This window comes from Solanum lycopersicum, chromosome 12 (genome assembly GCF_036512215.1).
Source record: "Solanum lycopersicum chromosome 12, SLM_r2.1".
In the NCBI taxonomy this organism is placed as follows: Eukaryota; Viridiplantae; Streptophyta; class Magnoliopsida; order Solanales; family Solanaceae; genus Solanum; species Solanum lycopersicum.
In genome coordinates, this window is record NC_090811.1 from 35,821,937 (window position 1) to 35,843,433 (window position 21,497).

At 34.6% G+C, this 21,497-nt stretch overlaps 2 protein-coding genes across 4 annotated transcripts; both read left to right on the forward strand.

Moving 5' to 3' along the window:
- Nucleotides 1-325: 325 nt before the first annotated feature.
- Nucleotides 326-8,531, forward strand: LOC101055538 (Hop-interacting protein THI141). The gene is made up of 4 exons (NM_001279085.1): nucleotides 326-503; nucleotides 2,584-2,705; nucleotides 2,869-2,987; nucleotides 8,423-8,531. The coding sequence occupies exons 1-4, from the start codon at nucleotides 326-328 to the stop codon at nucleotides 8,529-8,531; spliced, it is 528 nt and encodes a 175-aa protein (NP_001266014.1).
- A 4,188-nt stretch (nucleotides 8,532-12,719) lies between these two features.
- On the forward strand, nucleotides 12,720-20,464 carry LOC101266803 (shaggy-related protein kinase epsilon). 3 transcript variants are annotated; one of them, XM_004252613.5, is made up of 13 exons: nucleotides 12,720-13,043; nucleotides 14,602-14,802; nucleotides 14,887-14,979; nucleotides 16,650-16,709; nucleotides 16,872-17,144; nucleotides 17,335-17,406; nucleotides 17,490-17,546; nucleotides 18,486-18,626; nucleotides 18,724-18,774; nucleotides 18,860-18,955; nucleotides 19,049-19,132; nucleotides 20,034-20,136; nucleotides 20,216-20,464. In XM_004252613.5, the coding sequence occupies exons 2-13, from the start codon at nucleotides 14,683-14,685 to the stop codon at nucleotides 20,296-20,298; spliced, it is 1,233 nt and encodes a 410-aa protein (XP_004252661.1). In that variant the 5' UTR covers nucleotides 12,720-13,043; nucleotides 14,602-14,682; the 3' UTR covers nucleotides 20,299-20,464. The 3 variants fall into 3 exon arrangements, with proteins under 3 accessions (XP_004252661.1, XP_004252662.1, XP_010314527.1); XM_004252614.4 differs by having other exon boundaries at nucleotides 12,804-13,043; nucleotides 14,711-14,802; XM_010316225.4 differs by having other exon boundaries at nucleotides 12,821-13,043; nucleotides 14,714-14,802.
- The last annotated feature ends 1,033 nt before the right edge of the window (nucleotides 20,465-21,497 follow it).

Below are 21,497 nucleotides of genomic sequence, written 5' to 3' on the forward strand. Positions count from 1 at the left end.
ATACTATGTAATTATCACAGTATTTTTTGTAAATTGGAGAATGTAATTATCCCCCCTATTACACCCACTTTTACTAACCAAACAGGACAAGTCATGTAATCAATTATGGTAAATTTAATTATCAGAATAACATTTCAAATAAGCAATTGTGCATAGCATAGCGGAGTAAAATAAAAAATTAAAGTAAAATAAAGAATTGAATCCCAAAGTTGCAAAATGAAGTTAGAGGGAGCTGGCGAGAAGATGTTAAAATAGAACATCACAGAACATTAGAACACACTAACAAATCGAGCCCCTAAATCAACTGACTGAAAGAGAGAGAGGTATGGCAGGTGAGGCAACTCGGGTGATGGTAGCGGTGAACGAGTCGACGATCAAGGGTTATCCACATGCTTCCATTAGCAGTAAAGGAGCATTCGAGTGGACTCTTAACAAAATTGTTCGTTCCAACACTTCTGGTTTCAAACTCCTCTTCCTCCATGTCCAAGTTCCCGATGAAGATGGTTTGCTTTCTCTTTTTCTCTCCATGGTTGTTGTTGTTTCTTAGTGTTTTATATGTAATTTTATGGGATTCTAAGCTTTCCACTTTTTCACCATGATTTCTGATTAAGCCGCGATTTCAGCAATGACCTAGCCGTTTTATTGCTTTTTTTTATGACCGTGGTATGTCTCGCAAACCTTGATTAATTCCACGGGACACCTCCCACCAACTATAGACAATGGGTAACTCTGCGAAACAAGGCTAGTGTCTCCTTGAATTTTGAACCTCTGACCACTAGGCCACACCCTTGGGTGCTAACTTTTGCATGTTAAGAGGGCATATCAACTGGGAAGCAGTGGGCTAGGGATTCGAACTGGTCCTTCAAATCATAGGGACATCTTATCACACAAGTTTATCTAGAATTTGTGCAAAACAGGGGCAAACTTGCTTTTGTGATATAAGCCATTGAATAGAATGAGCAATGTGAATCCTTAGTTCCTTGTTAACCCAGTTTTAGTGTGGCCTTTGTGATCATTTTCTCATTCTCTTACCACTTGCCGTGGCTAATGCCCTTGTCACTAAGGGTGAAATTTGTGAAAGTGAGTCTGAAGGCCAAATAGTCATTTTTTGAAGGCTACCGTGCATACTTATAAATAGGATTGGGGTTTGGGGGGGGGGGGGGGAGAGCTGTTAAAGTTTTAGGCTACTCTGGAAGAGAGAAGACGAAGTTTACTCTTCTCCTTGATAGGAACAAAAAAGGTTCAATACCAGCAAAGTTCAATTTTGTGTATTCGTTTTCCTTTTATATTTTGTGCTTCTGATTGTATCATTTTGAGGTTAAATTAGAAATATGCGAAAAATTTAAGTTGCCTTGGGAAATCATTCTTGTGCTTTGGATTTAATTGGGCAAATGCAGTGGTCAGTTGTTTTCTTTGGTTCTGGAGCATTTTCTTTAGCCATGTTTTTCTATGGCTCGCTATCTAATAAGAATCGGGTTACTTGAATAAACAAGAAAATAATGCGGAAGCCAAAGCACAAAGAGTAATAGAAATTGAAACAAGTGTGAAATTCAAGAGTAAAATCTCCAAATTTCAAGCTAAAGTGCTAAGAACCTAATTGATCTTAATATTCAAAATTATTAGGTTAAAACTAATTATGATATTAATTAAGTCAATTCAAGAATTTACATAAAAAATGATCTAGACACCTATTTTGAAGAAATTAGAGACAATAATTAGTATAAGAATAATTACGTTCTTTAATTTATTTTAATAGAAATAAAATATATCAAGTTAAGAATTCATCTTACCGCTTATAGAATCATTCTTATGAGGTTGTAAGATTAATCCATAGTTACTACACACAAAGGTGTAAAGAAGAGACACCTCTCAAATAATTTTAATCATGTCCTTTTTGAGAATAACAAAATCATCCCTTATATATAAAGAGAGGAGACCTATCCCTAATAGCATGTGATTCAAATCCTAATTTCATGGAAATAATAACTAGGAAACTTTTAAACCAGGTATGAATTGCACTCATTATGGGCTGAATTTTCATTTCTTTTGGGATCTATTCAACCCCTTTATGGGCGAGAAATTCACTTCTTTTGGCAGAAATTTCAGCTCTTCTTTGTACTCCTTTTGGATCCCATGCACTCCTCCTCTTGACCTTCATATGGCTCAATCTTCTTCTTGGATTCGGACTTGAACCATGAAATTCATGTAGTACTTAATTCACTCTGTTATTCTTGGATTCGGACTTGAACCATGAAATTCATGTAGTACTTAATTCACTATGTGCCCTAATTCTGGAATCATTATTGGGCTCATCTTTGGAGACTTCTGCAACAAGAAGCATTTTCTTGATTTCCCATTGAAGCCCGTCAATCTTTAATGGAGGTATGCCATGTGAATGTTATCGCCATCCTTACATACATTATGCATATAACAGAATCCGAGTACCATCGGGCTTCAGAGTTCAGTGAGTAAACGTCATTCTGGTTTCAATGTTTTCTTGTCAAATTTTATCAGTAATGCAATCTGCTGTGTTTGGTTTATTCAGTAGCTTATATTATATCTTGTTGGTGATCTGATTACTAGGTTTTGAAGATATGGATAGCATATTTGCATCACCTGATGATTTCAAGGGCATGAAAAACAGGAACAAGATTAGAGGGCTCCATCTGGTGGAGTACTTTGTTAACCGCTGTCATGAAATTGGGGTACTGGGATTTCCTTCGATGAATCTTGGCATGAAAATTTAATCCTAAGTTACTAGCTAGTATTTAAGCTGTACTGGTTGTGGTCACTATTTAAAGTTTGTTGCCCTCAGAATCTCTCAAGTAAAAACTCTTCCAAATTTACTGCATGTCACTTTATTTGTAGGTTCCTTGTGAAGCATGGATAAAGAAAGGCGATCCCAAGGAAGTCATCTGCCACGAAGTCAAACGTGTACAGCCAGATCTTCTTGTGGTTGGTTGCCGTGGTCTTGGTCCTTTTCAGAGGTATGCATAATTGTAGTAGCACTTACATATTTTTTAATTTCATTGTTATGTTTCTATGGGCATGGCCATGGCCATCTTATTGAGTGTGTTTTCCCTCCACCCGATCTCCTTAGCAAGAACATGCTTGGAAACATCACTAAGTATCTAATGCCAAAAAATTGTGTTCTTTATTTTCTTCCACTTTGTAACAAAATTAATGACCATTCAAAATTTTCATAAACAAAAAGATGTACTGTTCATTTGTGCCTTAGAAATGCCTAAATGAAGATTGCAGCAAGTAATATTCACATTAAACCATCTTTGAGGACAAATGGCAGTAGCAAACCAATATCACTAAGCCCATGATTCCAACCACTACACGTTCTATGCGTAGTTAGAAACTCTTTAACACCCTTTTGGGTGGTTGTTACCCATTGTTTCATACCATATAGTTTTGTGGTGTATTGTATTGTATGGTATTGTTCTGTTTTGTGGATAGAGAGTTGGGATTGATTATATCATTTGGTGTGGTTTAAATTATTTTATTACTTACCGTTGATAAATCTAAATCTACACAATAGCTGTTTAGTAAGTTTATCAGACCATTTCTTTTTTTATCCATTTATCACAAATGATGCCTTGTAAATGTATTAAGTCTTAAACTATGCAACTCCTAATAAAATTAGTCAAAAATAAGTTAATGATATTAACAACAATAATTAAGTGCACGCCTTCTATATTTTGAATCATAAATAGTGTTTCCTAACAGCATGCATTTATGTAATCCCTTTTCTTTTAGAGATTTTATTAAATAGTACCGAGATTGTACAGGAAAAGAAACCAAAAACGCCATAAAACAAAAAGCAGCCTACTACACGCTTCTTCCTAGCATATCCATATACTGGTTCGAACTATCTATTGAACTACCTTTATACCAGCATTACAAATTTTGTAAACATCTATCCTTAGTTCTAGAAAACTGAGTTCTCAGCCCTTACGTTCGTCTCTATCCAAATTGTTGATAAGATGCGTAGTGGAATAGTTCTCCATATCTACTTTTATCTATTTTGGTATCACCTGTTGTTGCTAACCTTCCAGCATTACCCGCATGCATTCATGTAATCTGTAAAATGGTATTTACCTTGTGCACACCCAAAGGGTAGCGGCTGTTCGTTTTCCTTGTCATAAAAAAAATTGTTTTTTTTTATTTCTAAAAATTTATATTATTCATTCTCCAACCAACATTCGTAGTATCCATAAAATCCTCCATAGGTATAGGATAAATAATAATAGTTTTTTCAATTGCCTGCCGACATTGTGGTTGATAAAAGATATTTGCATTTACCCCATGACATCTAATCAACATTTGACACAAGTCTGCATACAATGACACTAATTATGCGTCAGTCCCAAACAAGTCGTGTTTGTACAAATCTGCATGTTGGTAATTAAATTAAGGGAAAAAGGACGAATTTACCTCCGAACTTTAATAAATGGTATGTCTATGCCTTCCATTATACTTTGCGTCAACATAAGCCCCTACCGTCCAATTATAGGTACACATCTGCCCCTCTCATTAACGGCCCCATCAATTTTTACACATGTCTTAATCCTAGACTACTACCCGTTTGATCTTTTTTTTTAACCCATAAACCAACAACCCGCCCCATAAATCCAATACCCATACAATTCCCATATATCCAAATTTAAAGACCCAAATCTAATTCACACCCGCTTTAGCAGCGATTGTACTGGTGTTTATTCCTAACTCTCATCATTCACGTCTTAAATCCATTTGTAAATATGTGTAGAGGAACAAACACCTAAGTATTTATTCCCTGTGAGTAGATTGATTTCTTGAAATTGATTGATACAAGTGTGATTGATTTACATTGTCTTCATGAACTTTTGAGGTATTTCAACTGTACGAGAAATAGATACTGAAACATAACAGGGAAGGGGGAGGAGAGAAGAATATCTTTAAGGCGATGAGACTTGCTATTACGGGTATCAGCTTTCATTCAAAAGTCTTGTCAAAGAATGATTGACACCCCCTTCCTCTGCTATATCTAAACTGAAAATGAAGCTAAAGGGATTGAGTCTTGTAGATCTGCACGCTGTTGCAAATTCATTGAGTTGGATTCATACTGCTAAATAACTTTACTTGTTTTCATCTAAGGTGCATCCATCGCAACACAATAGAAATCAAACTCCAGTATGCAGATTATTAGAATAGTTTGTTTGACCATTTTTGATATATATTAGAGGATATTGGGTGGGTATTGGGTTTATGGAGCGGATTTTTGGTTTTGGGTTAAAAGGAAAGGTCAAACAGGTAGTAGTCTAGGATTAAGACACGTGTAAAAATTGAGGGGACTGTTAATGAGAGGGGCAGATGTGTACCTATAATTGGACGGAGGGAGGGGCTTAGGTGGACGCAAAGTATAATGGAGGGCATAGACGTACCATTTATTAAAGTTCGGGGGTAAATTCGTCCTTTTTCCCTTAAATTAAATATACAAGTTTTTGAGTACAAGCTTTTTTCCAAATTCATCTCTGTTACCATTTGTCGTATTGCTCTCTAAAATGGTAACATAGTTCCCATTAGCTAAATTATACATCCCACCTCAGTCATGTCCGAAGGATGATCTTTTTTAGACTTTTTACTCCTATTAGAAGACGGTGCCTATGATTAGCTCAATGATGAAGTTGATGAAATGGTTTTTGTGACTTTGATGAGATAGATAAATGGTCTTTATGAATGCTTCTCATTCCAAATGCCAAGGAATATGAGCTATTTGAGTAAGATCAATTAACTCCTTATGCACCTAAATTATATGTTTATTCAAGATAATGTTGTTTAAACTTTTTACTCCTATTATGTTAGTTTTCTGAATAGGCTTTTAATATGACACTAACTTAATAGGAGTAAAAAGTTTAAACAACATTACCTTGGAGACATGGGTGCCTTGTTGAGAAGTGAGATTGATCGCTTTGCCTGTTGCATTTCAACTATGCCGCCTATTCTAGGATGTGAGACTTGAAAAATGGTGAACGAGATGACTTAAGAGTCTAGTATGGTCCAAAAAACTTATACATTTATTTGTCAACATGCAAGACTTGTGTTGAACACTGTGTGGATATCCATGGAAAGAACACAAGTCTCTTGTATTGGCTTGATGTTAGTTGACTATTGAATCAGACTAACATTATTTATCTCATACCTATTAATGATTTACTGGACAATATAAATGTTACATTTCTAGTAAAATCATTATGTTATGGATTATATGAATGCTTGTTGTTTGGAAAATTTAATTATGCCCTAACTAGAACATAAGCATCTATTTAGTAAGAAGGAACACTACTGCTCCAATTTAGATTCACTCACAGTGAAAATTTTAAAGACATAAGGATATTAGGGACACATTATCTAGTATAAAAAGATGAAAGTTGAGAGTGAGTGGGAGAGAGAAATTGGAGCAGTTATGAGAGATGAAAGTTGAGTTTAAAATCTGATTTTATTTTGAATTAACTATTATTATTTTTTTGCATTTTGGAAAAGTTTAACAAGTTTTAAAAAATGTTGTTTCAGTCGACAATTAACTTAATCAAACTTCCAAGTGACCTTTGACCTTGGCCGGTCAAATATGTCACCAATATTAATTTTGAGACTCAAAAGACACCCTCACCTCAATTTTCTGTAGTCACTTGGCATTTATTATGTTAATATAGTAGTTGTCAATTTGCAATTAACAGACGCAAGTACCAACCCTCAATTTGATTACAATCCTTTCAACAGACAAGTTTTTTCATCTCTTTTCTGATGCTTTGGCATTTACAGAAATGGAAAAAAGATCTGATTGTTGAGTTGCAAAAAAAGTAGCAAACAGAAAGGCAAAAAAGATGCATTAATCAATAGGACTTAAAACACCAGTTACTGAAATTCGAGCTAGTCATTACAAATTTAGAAATGATTAATCCTATATAAAAAAGAATTCATTTCCAAAAACAGAAACTTAAACTTCCCGAATAAAAGAAAAGAGAAATTGCTTATTTCTTCTTAAAGGAGAATTATAAACACCCGAGTGTAGCACATAGTGATCAAATAAAGTGCACTTCTCATCGTGTAATATTCCACTTGGCTTTAGCCTGCCCTGGGTCTCTGTAGTCCGTTTCAAGCACCCTATGATCTGGCTGCTCCTACCACCACCTGTTAAGGGAAATGACAAGTATTTGCAAGCATCGTGATCTCTCCAATTCTCCTGTGACATAGTTGATTGCCAGAATCTAATTCATGTACTGGGATTACGAAGTTATCTCAAAAGCTTCTGATAATCATCAATACATGGACTTCAGTGTATACCCTGATGATGTAGAAAGTCGATCATGAATCTTGTAGCCAAAAAGGCTTGAGCAAGGTCCTCAATTACATTAGCCTTCTCTCACTTTATCGGGAAAACTCGAACATCCTTGCTCCTTGTGCACAACAGATAGTCCAAACATGTTCAACACCAATATTTTGCTGCTCTTGTGAGCGTTATATAGCCATGGCCTCCCTCCCTTTTTGAGAAATGGTCATGTGCATAATATGGCACCAATGAGGTACTGTCAAAAATATTTACAAGGTACCAGCAGAATATTTCTTCCGATTCGTAAGGGATTGTAAGAGTTCAATCACTGCTTGAACGTCATTTACAAAATGCTGGTTACAAAAGGAAACAAAAGTAAACAGATTCATCTTGATCCTTTATCTTCAAAACAGCTGCTGTTTCGCCCCCTCCAAACCATCTACCATATGTGAGCTGGAGTGGTTTACCACCATTTCCTTTGATTGGAATTCTTGCCTTCGATGCTCCAACATTTCAGTAGGTCACAAGTACACCTCTAATGCTTCAACTTAGTCCAACCATGTTAAGAAAGAGTTGCTATCGCTGGTCCTTAAGTTGACAGTGCAAAAATAAATGATTGATATTGTAAGGCTTGTCTACACATAAATAACATGTAGACATAAGTGAAATCTGTTTTTTGGAGTGTTTCCAATGTTAAACAAGCCTCTTGGGATACCAACCAAGTGAAGAAGCCACTTTGTAAGGTGCATTTATTTTCTGGATTTGCTTCCATGGCCCAAGATCCCTTTGCAGCCCACCAGAATTTATGTTGAAAGTAACATGACTTTACTGTGAAGTTGCCCTTACTATGAATCGTACCAAATCAGGTCCCTCATATTTGTTATTGTTCAGACCTTGACAAGGCTCTAGTATTGTAGAAATTCCAATGTCCATGTTTTCTTTAGTGGCCAAAACTGTAAAGATCCATATTACTCATGATGAGTAATATGGAACCTGTTTGTCATTTTACTATTGCTTTCAATTAAATAGGAGTAATGTGTCTTTTAAATAAATTCTACTTTGGGACAGTGCTTACTTAATTGAGAGGTATATATTTCCTTGCAGGGTTTTCGTGGGAACTGTAAGTGAGTTCTGTCTGAAGCATGCTGAATGTCCTGTTGTCACAATTAAGCGCAGTGCAGCTGAGACTCCTCAGGACCCAATAGATGACTAATTCATGTGGTGTATTTGACTACTTAATGCACTTATTGATTGTCAACTTGTGATGGTGTGGAAAGATTGTGGGGGATTTTCATTCTGGTGCTTCTAATATAGCCTATATCTGCCTGCTTGTGAGGTTTGTGTTCGTACATGATTGTAGAGTACATGTGGCTGAGCTTTGAGTGCTCCTCGTTACGCTTGGTATAGTGCTTGGTATATTGTTTGCATATTTTCTCCTCTTTCTGATGAATATGTGTTAAACATTCTGCATGTATGGTACGCTTTGCAATCGTAAAAGAATTTCCATCCTTGCACGTCTGGGAGAAAAATAAGGGAGTTCGTAAGCATATAAGCATTTTCCACACGTTCATGCGTTCGGTGAACACCGAAAGTTTTCCCCAACTTATGGTTGCATCCAGTTTCATTTAAAAATTTACTAGCTTTTTATTCCTTGTGTGTGTTTTTCACTAATCTTCGGAATCATTCTTCCCAAAACAAAATATCAAATCTATTCCATTTTTGTCATTCCTACTTTTACATGTAAAGAGACATTCTGATTTTTATTTTTATATTTATAAATGTAGCGTTAGGGTATTTTAGCCGTTAACATGAAAGCGTTCTATCTCTTCTTACCAAAGACATCAACTATTAGTTGTCAGTTTCTAACACTTTTATCTAAATTCATAATTGCTCGTTGGTGATCTGCACAAAGGAGATTCTGGGACACTTATTAATATTGTTTCCAATTATGGCATTTGTTTAGGAATGATCTTCAAAAGTGTGAACTAAAAATACTATTTAGTTGAGAAGTAGAAGAGGCAGTGAGAGGAATCAAATTAGTCAAATTATGGCACATAAGTCATGAAATTGGTATAACTTCATGTGTTGGATTACTCAAACTATATTCAATTGTTTCTGTGTCAAAGCTAGAACCAAGAGGGGATTGTTTTGATGATAAACAGTAATGTTATGAAAGTTGCTAGTCTTGTCACCTTTGGAGAGAGGCGAGGCCTTGTCGCCTATTACTGATGAGGTGAGGCAATCTCGCAAAGGCAAGAGGCGGTGCGGTGAGAAAAGGTAACAAAGGATATATTACGGTTTATTTATATAAAGCCACAAACTATGAGAAAAGGTAACAAAGGATATATTACGGTTTATTTATATAAAGCCACAAACTACTTCTTTCGCAACTCTTCACTAGTAGGCAATTTGTACACAACTTCTCATTCCTTTGTTTTTTAAACATTGTTTTTATATATTCTTTCTTGTTTAAATTTAGTGTCTACTATCAGACTTTTAGTTTTTGAATTTAAATATTTGCTATTACGTTATTGCTATTGATATTTATGCTATTTTAAATACTCTAAGTTTTTAATATTAATTATCGTCTCACTTTAAAAAGACAGGTGCTTCGCCTCTCGTCTCGCCGCAAGGTGAGGCAAACCCGTATGGCCTTTTGCAATTCTAAAGACTGAAGTTCACCCGCAATTTTTGTCCATAAATCTTCTTTCAGTTGTTTAACGGACTAGAGCGAATTGTCTCTTGTATTGCGATCTAATATGTGTCAATAAGTGAATTCTTTTGCAGTGGATACACGGCATGTCCACGAGTCTATGATGATTTTCAGTTCTTTTTATCAAAATTTCATTAGACTCAAATACTCATCACCTTGAACTTTAGATTGTGATTTCAACCCAATGAGAGTAGAACAGAAGAGGAAAAAGTGGATTTCACAATGGTGACAACAAATTGTCTGGACTTCGAGCTTATTTGAATTGGTTTAAAAAAGTAGTTTTTAATTTAAAAATAAAAATTTAAATTGAAATGACTTTTAAGTAAAAAAAAAAAGTATGGAGAGATCTACTTTTGATTCTGGATTATTTTAAGTCATTTTACTTATTTTAAGTCAGTTTTTACCTTACCAAACACTTAGTACCTATTTCAAGTCATTTTTGACTTATTTTAAGTTATTTTTTATATTTGTCAAACACTTTCAAAAGTTAAAACTGACTTAGAAGTAGATTTGACCGACTTTTAAGTCAATCCAAAATTTGACCAAATTTCACGGACACAAATTTTCTTTAAGAGGTCTTATTGTCATTTTGAACCGTAATAAGTACACCTTAGGTGTTGAAGTGTGACATATACAGTGTGCTCACTCTCTTGAAAGCAAGTAAGACAAAAATATGAGAAAAATCTGATCAATATTGAAAATATGTCAATTTTTAATAAAACATTATACAATAAGTCAATCTTGAGATACAAGTACGACACGTACTTCACTCCACAAACCGTCCTATAGACTCATAGAAGTCATTTGAAACTATATATTTTCTCGAAATTTTAATCAATTACTACGACTGGATATCCATGACGATTCGTACAACCATTTACAGGTCTGTACATGGGCACGTGGAACCAATCACTAGCAACTTTCTACAATTTTTCCAACTCTTAATCAAGTTATGCACTTTCAAGGTGTTACAATTTCATCCAAGATACTTTTGGTATAGAGTTATCCGATATAAGATGTTCCACTCAACTTTATTTTGAGAAAAAATATTTGTTACAAAATGGGTACATGTTGTGAGTTCCTCATGAGTCTTGACTATCCGACGGAGGAAATGATTGTGTACAAGCGTTTGGTAAGATAATGTGTATTGTATTATCATTATACCTTTATTCATTCTCATGCAAGTGTTTTAGTTGATTATGATAATGATTAAGTGTTTATGAATGTAGTTTATTTATATTTTTTTTTAACTTGATCTTGATTATGATATTGTCTTGAGTCACAAAATTTATGTAGCTGCGAGTATTCTTTAGATTGAGATATCTTATATTAATAGTGTGATGAGCCTATTGTTATTATCTCAATATTTATTTTAAGTTAAAGTAGTAATTTACTACAGCCGATTACTATAGCCTTAGTGGGGATTATTGGTTTACTCAATAACTTAATATTAAAAAATTAAAATCAAATTAGTAACTCAATTTTTTCTATAAAATCGTTTATCCTTTAATTTAACATCGTTAACCCTTTAATTTAACATCAATAAATTAAAAATAATTTTGTTGCTCAATTTATCGATCGGTTTAATTTTTGCGCACCCTTAATCATTGGGCTTGAAGAGTCTTGTCAGAGTTTAGGGTGACTTGCTTTGGTTCAACAACATTGAATTTCAATTTTGTACTTATTGTTTTTGTTTATTAGGAAAAAAAATGATTTAGTTAGCAAATACGACGATTGTGATGACAAACATGGTTAATAATAGACAATAATAATATCGGTTGACGATGGTGGTGGTATGAGGATAGAGGTGGTTAGTGGTGGTGGCGACTGATGATTGTCGATAGAGTATGATGAATATTATCTATAGAAGAATACCTTTTAGTGATATTAAGAGTTGTCTCTAATTCTTAATGATTGATTAATACCTATTGAGATTAATTAGGTTCTTAAATCTTTATGAAAACAAATACACTTAGTGCCTGTTTGGCTCAACTTAAAAACTGGTCAAACTGACTTAAAAACTGATTTTTGACTTATTTAACTGTTTGACAATACTTAAAATAGCTTATTTTAAGTTAAAAAAAACTTATTTTAAGCTAAAAGTTAAAAGCTGGGGTAGGGGTACTTTTTTTTTTTAACTTATAAGCTGTTTTAAGTTGACCACATTTTTATGTTTTTTCCCTTAATATTTTTATATAATCTTCAAATTATCCATATAACCCTAACATCTCTTTCTTCTATTTTTCCCTTTTCACGTTTAGCATAACAATTTCAGCACTTTTATCCAAACGCATAACTGCTTATTTTAAAAATAAGTTTCAGCATTTTCAAAAGTACTTTTTTAAAGCTACTTTTATTAAGCCCATCCAAACGGGCCCTTAATAATCTAATGTTTGAAACATTTAAATTCAGATCTCCACAAAATACAAACAAATAAGACCTTAATGTCCTTCTCTATCAAATAATACCTGTTCAGTATTAACTTTGCACATTTATTAAAAAACTATCACTCTTTAAATATAATCATTAACATATTTTAAAAAATTATAATAAAAAATGATTATAATTAATAATAAAAATAAAATTAAAAATTGAATATAAAATTATATATTAATACTAAACAGCAATTAAATAATATTATTTAAATATTTTAAAATAATATAATGAACAGTTATCCTTGGACGGAGTATCGCAGTACTTGGCTTAACTGCTAGTCATTACTGTAAGTACGAAGAAGCCAACGAGATAATGATACGTGTAATATAGACTTGTGTTACGTAACTAAGATATTTCAATGAACTAAAATTGATAAAATTAATTGGCGTCCGCTCTGCTCCAAGCAGAATTTCCAGTGAGTCAAAGTTTGTGTATGAAAAGTCATTGAAAATTGAGCAAAACTCCCAGTTTTCAACTTTACCTGCCGGAGATTCTTTTTCTTTCTTCTTCTAGGGTTTCGTCTTTTCACCGATCGCCATTTTTGCCGCTTCAACTATTACCACCTTTGAGCTCCTGGTACGTACTGTCTCCTTCCCTTTTCTATACAAATGATAGCTAAAATGCACACAGATATATCCATTACAAGTGTTTTCTCAGCTCACTTTGATATTATGATTCTATTTCTTGTTGTATTAGCTGATTTTTAGCTGTAAGCTGTCGGTTGTGTCTTGGCTATCATATAAAGATGGAAAGTCCACATAACAAGCAACTTTTGCTTCTTTTTTTTTTTCTTTTTTTACATTTTGGTTTGTACTCAAATGCATCAGTAGATTTTAGGATCTTCAGTTTGGTTCTAGGATTGAAACCGAATAAATGGGCTACGAGTCATTCAGGTACCTAAAGAACAGGAAGAAAAAAGAGGTAAGGGAAGGGAGGGTTTCATCCTGCTATACCATTGAGAATCGTGGTGATATCCTGTGAAGATGCAATTGGGGATACTATGGCTGCATTGTATCAAGAAATTGTTGAAATGGTGTTCAGAATTTCGTGTTGCCGGTGATATAGGATCTCTTTTAGCATTCTGCAACTCTATCCTGATATTAGGAAAACCACGCTGTTCCATATTTGTTAAGCTCAAGAATGGCTGGGATATTGTTAGTCATGTTTGCAAATAAACTAAAATTTTGGGGACTCTGTCAGGGAGGCTAGTGAAGGTTCTTCAGCAACTAAGGGTGATACAGACAACAAAATATTCAAGTTTTGAACCATGTTTTGAAAATGAAAAGGAAGACTCAAGAGGATGATATAAATCAAGAAGAGAAAGACTGAACAAATCATGGAGAAGAGGAGCATTGATGATCACTAAAATAGAAGGAGTCATTACATCTATTTTGGGATTTGATTTGAAACTGCCTATCTATTTTGTTTTCATAGAACGGCTGAAAATGTTATCAGGAACTTTCAGGGGCTGTGAGGCTTGATGGGTTAAGGGGAGATGAAGAGGTTGGTAATGGAATGGTATTGTCTAATAAGTTTTGTAAGTCAATTAAATGTCGATGCATAAGGAGGAAGCTGTTGGCAGTTTGCAGACTGAGATCTTGAAAATCTATATCCTCTAAACAAGTGTTGGTGTGTTCAAATGCCTTTTGGGATGCTCTGAAGCGCTGGAGAAGATCATTATTATGTTATTGAACGTCTTCTCCGAACAAGATAGGGAACTATAGCAATTTTCTTTTTTAATTGATCATTCTTATTGTTCGTAATATCAAATGTTCAATCAAGGGATACACTGAGACAGTAAAGATACTACTAAATAAGCAACGGCACTGAAGTTTTCTTTGTAATGTTTCTTCGCACGAACTTCTCGGTATGATATAATAAATTGTTTACGCACACAGGTCAGAGTTTACCATTGGGATGACAAAAAACATTAAAAAAACAAACTAGCTGTATTATGTCTGCAATACCTATTACTTACTATGTGTTCTTAGTCAAAAGAATGTCAAGTGGCTATGGCTCTATTCTGGTCATTTCAGGTCAATGTTGTTTTCCTGATTCAGAAATTACGACAACTTTGAAATGTAGATAGTATCACATGCATTTTTTCTACTTTATGTATATCGTTGCATCCCAGGTTTTTGGAAGCTGATGATCCGTCTTTCAAGTTGTGCCCATCAATCACTACCATAAGCAAGTTCTTATCTTTGTTTCCGATATGGCTTCTGGCTGTATAATGCCTTCAGCAGGTGGAAAACCTCACACTGATGCCATGCTTGTTGACAAACTTCCTGAAGAAATTAATGAAATGAAGATCAGAGATGATAAAGCAGAAAAGGTTGGTTCTGGGAAGAGGACTGCATATTCTGGTCTCGTCATCTATGTACACTCTATTTATCTTAGGCAGTTTCACTTGTGATAGGAAATGGAAGCAGCTGTAGTTGACGGGAACGGAACAGAAAAGGGCCACATCATTGTGACAACTATTGGGGGCAAAAATGGTGAGCCTAAGCAGGTAAGAATTCTAAATCGTTGATTGTTTAATTTTCAAATAGTGGGTTTAAGCTCTAAAATATGTAAGTTACATTTTTTAATCGGGTGATACTGTGTACATGACTAATATCTTCCGATTTTTATATTTATTTCATGAGTACTACAAGTTGACAGGATAAAGAATTTACCATTGAAGAAAAAATATTAAAAAAATAAGAAAATGGACAATATGCAAGGTCTGGAGTCATCTAACAGAAGCATTGATCTTATTGTGTTAAGCAAAAGTCTCTTTGCATTAGTCTCTTTTTGTTTTAGGAATTTAGAAAGTAATATTTTAGATCAAAGCTAAATTTTAATTGATCAATAGATTCAATGAGCTATTCTCTTTGTAATTATTTCCATTTTGGCCTGAATATCGGTAACTAAAGTTAGATATTGCTCCCCTATCATTTCCTGCATCTTATATCTGCGCAGGTGTGTCAGCACCCCCCTGAATGGACGAGAAAGAAAGGATTTCTCGTAGGTTATTGAATGAATATTTAATCTTTACTTTTAGAGGGGGTCAGCTCATGACATTTAATTGATCCACTGCTGGATGCTTACCTTATTATTGTAAAAGGTAAAGGAGAAAGCACTTTTTAAAAAAAATACATGTTGTGGTGAATAAGGAGTGGCACATGTACTACCTTTTCTCAGTCAAAAAAATAAGAAGAAAGAGTAAGGGGAAACATGTATATATATAACATATATACCTAAAAATTTTCCTCAAAGCAGCAACAACATGTGCTGTGGAGATCTTTTCATTTTCCAGTTAATTCTATTATTCTGTTCATAGACTATTTATCATGTGGCAGACATTTTGTTGCACACCATTACAGAGGGGCAAATAGTTTTGAAAGAATTCAACTTATCACCAAAGGTTGTTGTGGTGTGATAAGTACCCTCCATCATTAAAAAGAGGTCTCATGGTCAAACCTAACTCACCTTTAGTGGGAGTCCCCCCCCCCCTCCCCCCCCAAAAAATAGGTAGGACTTCCCTGTACGAGTATGAATAATTTGGACTCCAAAATGGGTAATGGACACCAGGTGTGAACCAAAACTAAAGGACTCCATCTTTTCTCTTTGTATGATTTAATAGTATATGTTTATCTGGTTTAAGTTTTAAAAAAGAATGAGCTCTTATTCAAATATATTAGTAGACGGTTTTTCATGTTAGTGACATGCTCGTAAAGTTTGGATGGCATTTCAGCAAGATGTGCATTAGAGATATGTTATCTCCTTCTCTATGGTTATGCTTGTATCCTGCATAGTTAGTTTCATCCAACAATATCCTTTTCACTGTCCAGGAGAATGGTAATTGCTTGAAGGGGGTGATGATGGTGGTAAATAATTGCAATGAATGTATAAAAATCGCAGATAGTGAGACGAATCAATATGAGAATTAGGAAGGATGCAAATATTTTAGAGAGTTTTTGGAACACATAAGAATACATTAATACTTCTCAGATGATAACTTATACTAGGGAATATGGAAATTCAGTGGAGTGGCACAGACCCACTCAACGCTCATAATTATCAATTAACCAACCCAGTATTCTTGTGTCATCTTACTTCTCTACAAATATTTGAGTTGTCTTTTATGCATTAGTGTAGAAGTTTTTATTTACTAATTTATTCTCTTTTGCCATTCAGACCATTAGTTACATGGCCGAGCGTGTTGTTGGACAGGGTTCCTTTGGAATTGTGTTTCAGGTACAAACTGTTTATATTTTACAGATGATGACCACCATCAGTCAAGGCATATTGTACGCTAAGAGTTTGGGATATATATATAAAATCCTTTTGTTTCTATGCATAACTTGTCTAGCTGATGATTTACAAGTCCAAATTTGTTACTGATTTGGAAACTTGCAGGCCAAATGCCTTGAAACTGGAGAAACTGTGGCAATAAAAAAAGTTCTACAGGATAAGCGATACAAGAATCGGGAATTGCAAACAATACGCCTTCTTGACCATCCTAATGTTGTTTCACTGAGACACTGCTTCTTTTCAACCACAGAAAAGGATGAGCTTTATCTTAATTTGGTTCTTGAATATGTACCTGAGACTGTCTACCGTGTGTTGAGACATTACAGCAAAGCAAACCAACGGATGCCAATGATTTATGTCAAGCTCTATACATATCAGGTTTTCCATTTTAAATTGAAAGCAAATTCATGTTCTGTAGCAAAACTTATGTGAAGGTTGACTTGATGCAGCTTGTTTTGAATTATTTTTGACGTTCTTGCAGCTCAGGACTGTTAGTATATTTTTGTTACAAATACCTTATAGATATTTTGTTGCAAATCAGTGTTTATTTTATTTTACACTTCTTCAGATTTTCAGAGCTTTGGCTTACATACATGGGATAGGAGTCTGCCACAGGGACATCAAGCCTCAGAATTTACTGGTCTGTTTTTTCAGAGCTTAAGAGTCTATCTTTTAAAAGGTTTATGATATAATGATATTGACTATTGCAGTTATTTATGGCAGGTCAACCCACATACTCACCAGCTTAAGCTCTGTGATTTTGGGAGTGCAAAAGTTCTGGTAATTGTAACTTGTAATTTTTTTGTTTGTGACTACTCGAAAGTTGACTAACTCAAGGTTACAAAGCACAACGTTTATTTATTCAGTAATAGCAGTTTTGCAACTTAGAAGTTAATGTATGCTACTTTTGTCACCTATCCATTTCACGAAGACTAGGAATCTCATTAACATTTGTCTAATAAACCAAGAATGATATGGTTATCTGCCATCTTTTATGATGAGTTTTTGTGGTTGTGCACTACTATCAGTCACTTGGAAATAAATCAGAAAACAGCTGTGGTTTCGCGCATTCGTTTTGTTAGTGACAAGTGATGGTTATGTTTGTCATGTAGTTACTAGGATTTTATAGAAGTTGAACAATGTTACATTGCTTCCATGTGACCAGGAGGTCATGGGTTTGAGCTGTGGAAACAGCCTGTTGCAGAAATGTAGGGTAAGGCTGCGTACAATAGACCCTTGTGGTTGAGCTCATCCCCCGACCCGGTCTGCCTTTTTTTTGGGGTTACATTGTCTGTCCTTGATTACTTAGGGAAGCACAGCGTTTTGGATTATAACAAATCGGTATTGTTTTCTACTTATTCTACTGTTCTAGTTTCTGAGGCGGAGCACTAACAGTAAGAATTGAATTAGTCTCTCCTATTTTTGATGAGTGTATTTCATGATCATGATCTCTGGCCCAGTTGTCTGTCAACCAAATGATAAACAAGTAACTTTCAACAGTGTACAATATCAAAGAAGGATTCTACCTGAACAAAAGATTTGCTTTTCATTAATGTCAATCAAGTTAGACTTGACCAATTCTCCTAGAAGCCCACACTTTATTCTTTTCTCGGCTTCATTTTTCTCTGTGGTATCAGAAGAGTGCAGCTCAATCTTGTGTTTATTTTGATCTTCATGTTCCTCTTAAATAGCTGCCTAAAGTTATATATTATCTTTCAGGTCAAAGGCGAGCCAAATATTTCATACATTTGTTCTCGTTACTATCGTGCGCCTGAACTTATATTTGGAGCAACAGAATACACATTTGCAATTGACATTTGGTCTGTGGGTTGTGTCCTTGCTGAACTGCTTCTTGGGCAGGTCTTATTCTTTCAGAATCTTATTCTTTAATTTTAGGCAGGAACAATTTCATGATTCTTGACATCTTTCTAATCTTTTTATGTTTCAATATCCATAGCCCCTCTTTCCTGGTGAGAGTGGAGTTGATCAGCTTGTGGAAATTATCAAGGTATCTTCACTTGAGTAATGATGAACTTAATTTCATGATCTTCTGATTGCAGAATGCAATTGTACTGAAATCTTGTATGGTCTAGGTTCTTGGAACACCAACTCGGGAGGAAATCAAGTGTATGAATCCAAATTACACTGAGTTCAAATTCCCACAAATCAAAGCTCACCCTTGGCATAAAGTGAGGTTCTTGGTCTCTGTTCCTGCATAGAGAATACAGTGCTGATCATTCCTTGCACACTTGTATACTCATTGCTTCTTTTTTTTATTCCAGATTTTTCATAAGCGGATGCCTCCTGAAGCTGTGGATCTTGTGTCAAGGCTTCTCCAGTATTCTCCAAATTTGCGGTCTACTGCAGTAAGTTTAAAACTTTTTTCCCCTCAATTTCTCAGCTGCAAATATAGATGAATGGGGCATATCAAGAAACCATATTACGCAGGAGTACCTGGTCAAACTTCAGACCACAATGTGAGGGGAACAAACAATTGTATGATTCTGAAGGTTAATTTAGGAGGCTTTCCTCTGGAGTTGCTTTTAGATGATCGTGGAACCAAGAATAAGTAAAAGGGCATCATGTCATCAGAGTGATAGGACCATATGCTCTTTGTATTGTATGCATTACTTGGCTTTGTTTAGAATTTCCCATCGAAACAACTGTCTTTTCTTTTATCCCAACAAAGAAGAAGAAAAAAAACTAGGTTGTCAGTCGACTTAAAGTTGTTTTTCCCCTATTTGTTTCTTAACACTGGACAATCTGTTCCCATCTTAAATTATGCCAAACTACCTAAGGGCCCTACCTTAACAGTAACAACAGAAAAATTAGTTTCACATCTTTACACCTTTAAAATGCTTTAGACAACAGGTCAAGTCATTTCTGAATTAGGTTTCTCATAACTTGAGAATTAGTTTCTTTAATTTCTTGGGCTGATATATTTTTTGAGAAGTGCTTTTGCAGCTGATGAGCCCTGATCTTGTTGTGTTGTCCAAAACTAACTGGATCCTGATATGATCTTTGTTGTATCATTTCTGTTATATAACATAATTCTATGAAATAGATTGTGTTACTTGCGGAGTAGGATGTTTTTATAATCATTTGATTGCATAATTTGGATGCATTTTAAGTGCATAAAAATGATGAAGAGCTAGGTACCTTTCTTTCATGTTTGGTATGACATGCAAGACAACGTCTGTTGGTTCTACTTATTAGAAAACAATTTCCATTAAGCTATTGTAATATCTATTTGATTCCCATTTGCAGTTGGAGGCTTGCACCCACTCTTTCTTCGATGAGCTTCGTGATCCTAAGACTCGTCTCCCTAATGGTCGGCCATTGCCACCTCTCTTCAACTTCAGGCCTCAAGGTTTAATCATTCTCTTATCAGTACTTTTAAGGAATTGAAGTTTTCTTGGTTACTTATTTTTGTGCAATTTCATCTACAGAGTTGAAAGGAGCATCTGCAGAGCTCTTGAACAAACTGATACCAGAACATGCTAAGAAGCAGTGTACCTCCCTTGGTTTCTAAACCTTGTGAATGTTTATGTATCTTTAGTATATACTTATTTTGCAAACCAATTTGTTTGTTATCTATTTTGGCACAAACTGTTTGACATCTCTTCCTTCCCATGACAACTGTTAACTGACAAATACATTGTGAAAGTTGTTCCTTGTGCAAATGCTACTTTATTGGACTTGCTGATGAACCCCCCCACCCCCTTTTACCTTATTCTGATTCCAAACAGCAAACCAAAGGAATTTGTTAATGCAGTTGATTTCAACTGGGTAGGTCAATCACGTTTATGTGCTTGGCTGTTATATTGTATACGTTGGATAAACCACAACTATAAAATTAAAATATTTATGTTTACTGGTGTTGGTTAGGGGTAGCAAATCATTGGATTTGAATGGATTGAGCTAAATGATTTGGATTACAATTCGTCCAAATAGAATATAAGCAAATATGAATTTAGCCAAATATGGTTTTGGTGAAATGTTCCCAATTCAATTTAAAAAAAATCTGTTTTTTTAAAAAAAAGTTTATTCCTTTCAAGGGCACTCCCACACGTAGGGGTGTTCGTGGTTTGCTTTGGATCGGTTATTGATTAAAATTAAAACCAAACCAATCTAGTAAGTTTTTTAAATTTCTAAAATCAAACCAATTCAAACAAAAAAAATAACCATTGGTTTGGTTCAGTTTTTTTGGTTTATTCAGTTTGAAAGTAATAAATTTTTTGAGGACACACGTATCTCGATAGACACAAATACCAAGTACATGAACAATTTACAGAAAAACTAATGTCGGTTCAGTCAAACAATTAAGCAATATTAGAGTTATCATTAGATGATTAAAGTGATATATTTTAGAGAAAGACGTGACTATTTTATGTGAAGTACAGTAAATAAAAACAAAAATGAATTTTGATGGACTTGGATTTGAGATTTTCTATACCTTCGCTAATGTGTTGGGCTTGAAAAAAATGGTAAAGTTAAAGACTTAAGTTAATTAAAATTTGGAAAAATTGTATATAATAGCAAACTAATAACCTAAAATAAATGGAATAGCTAGGGTTTGATTTAATTGTGCTCCATAGCAAACGTTAGCTAAAATTTGCCAGCGTCTCTCTCCCAGAAATTTCGCTCGCCACTTTCCGTTCTCGCTCGCCTCTCTTGCTTTATACACAGAAGTGTATAATTCTGTTTCTGTTTTGTATAAAGCGAGAGAAA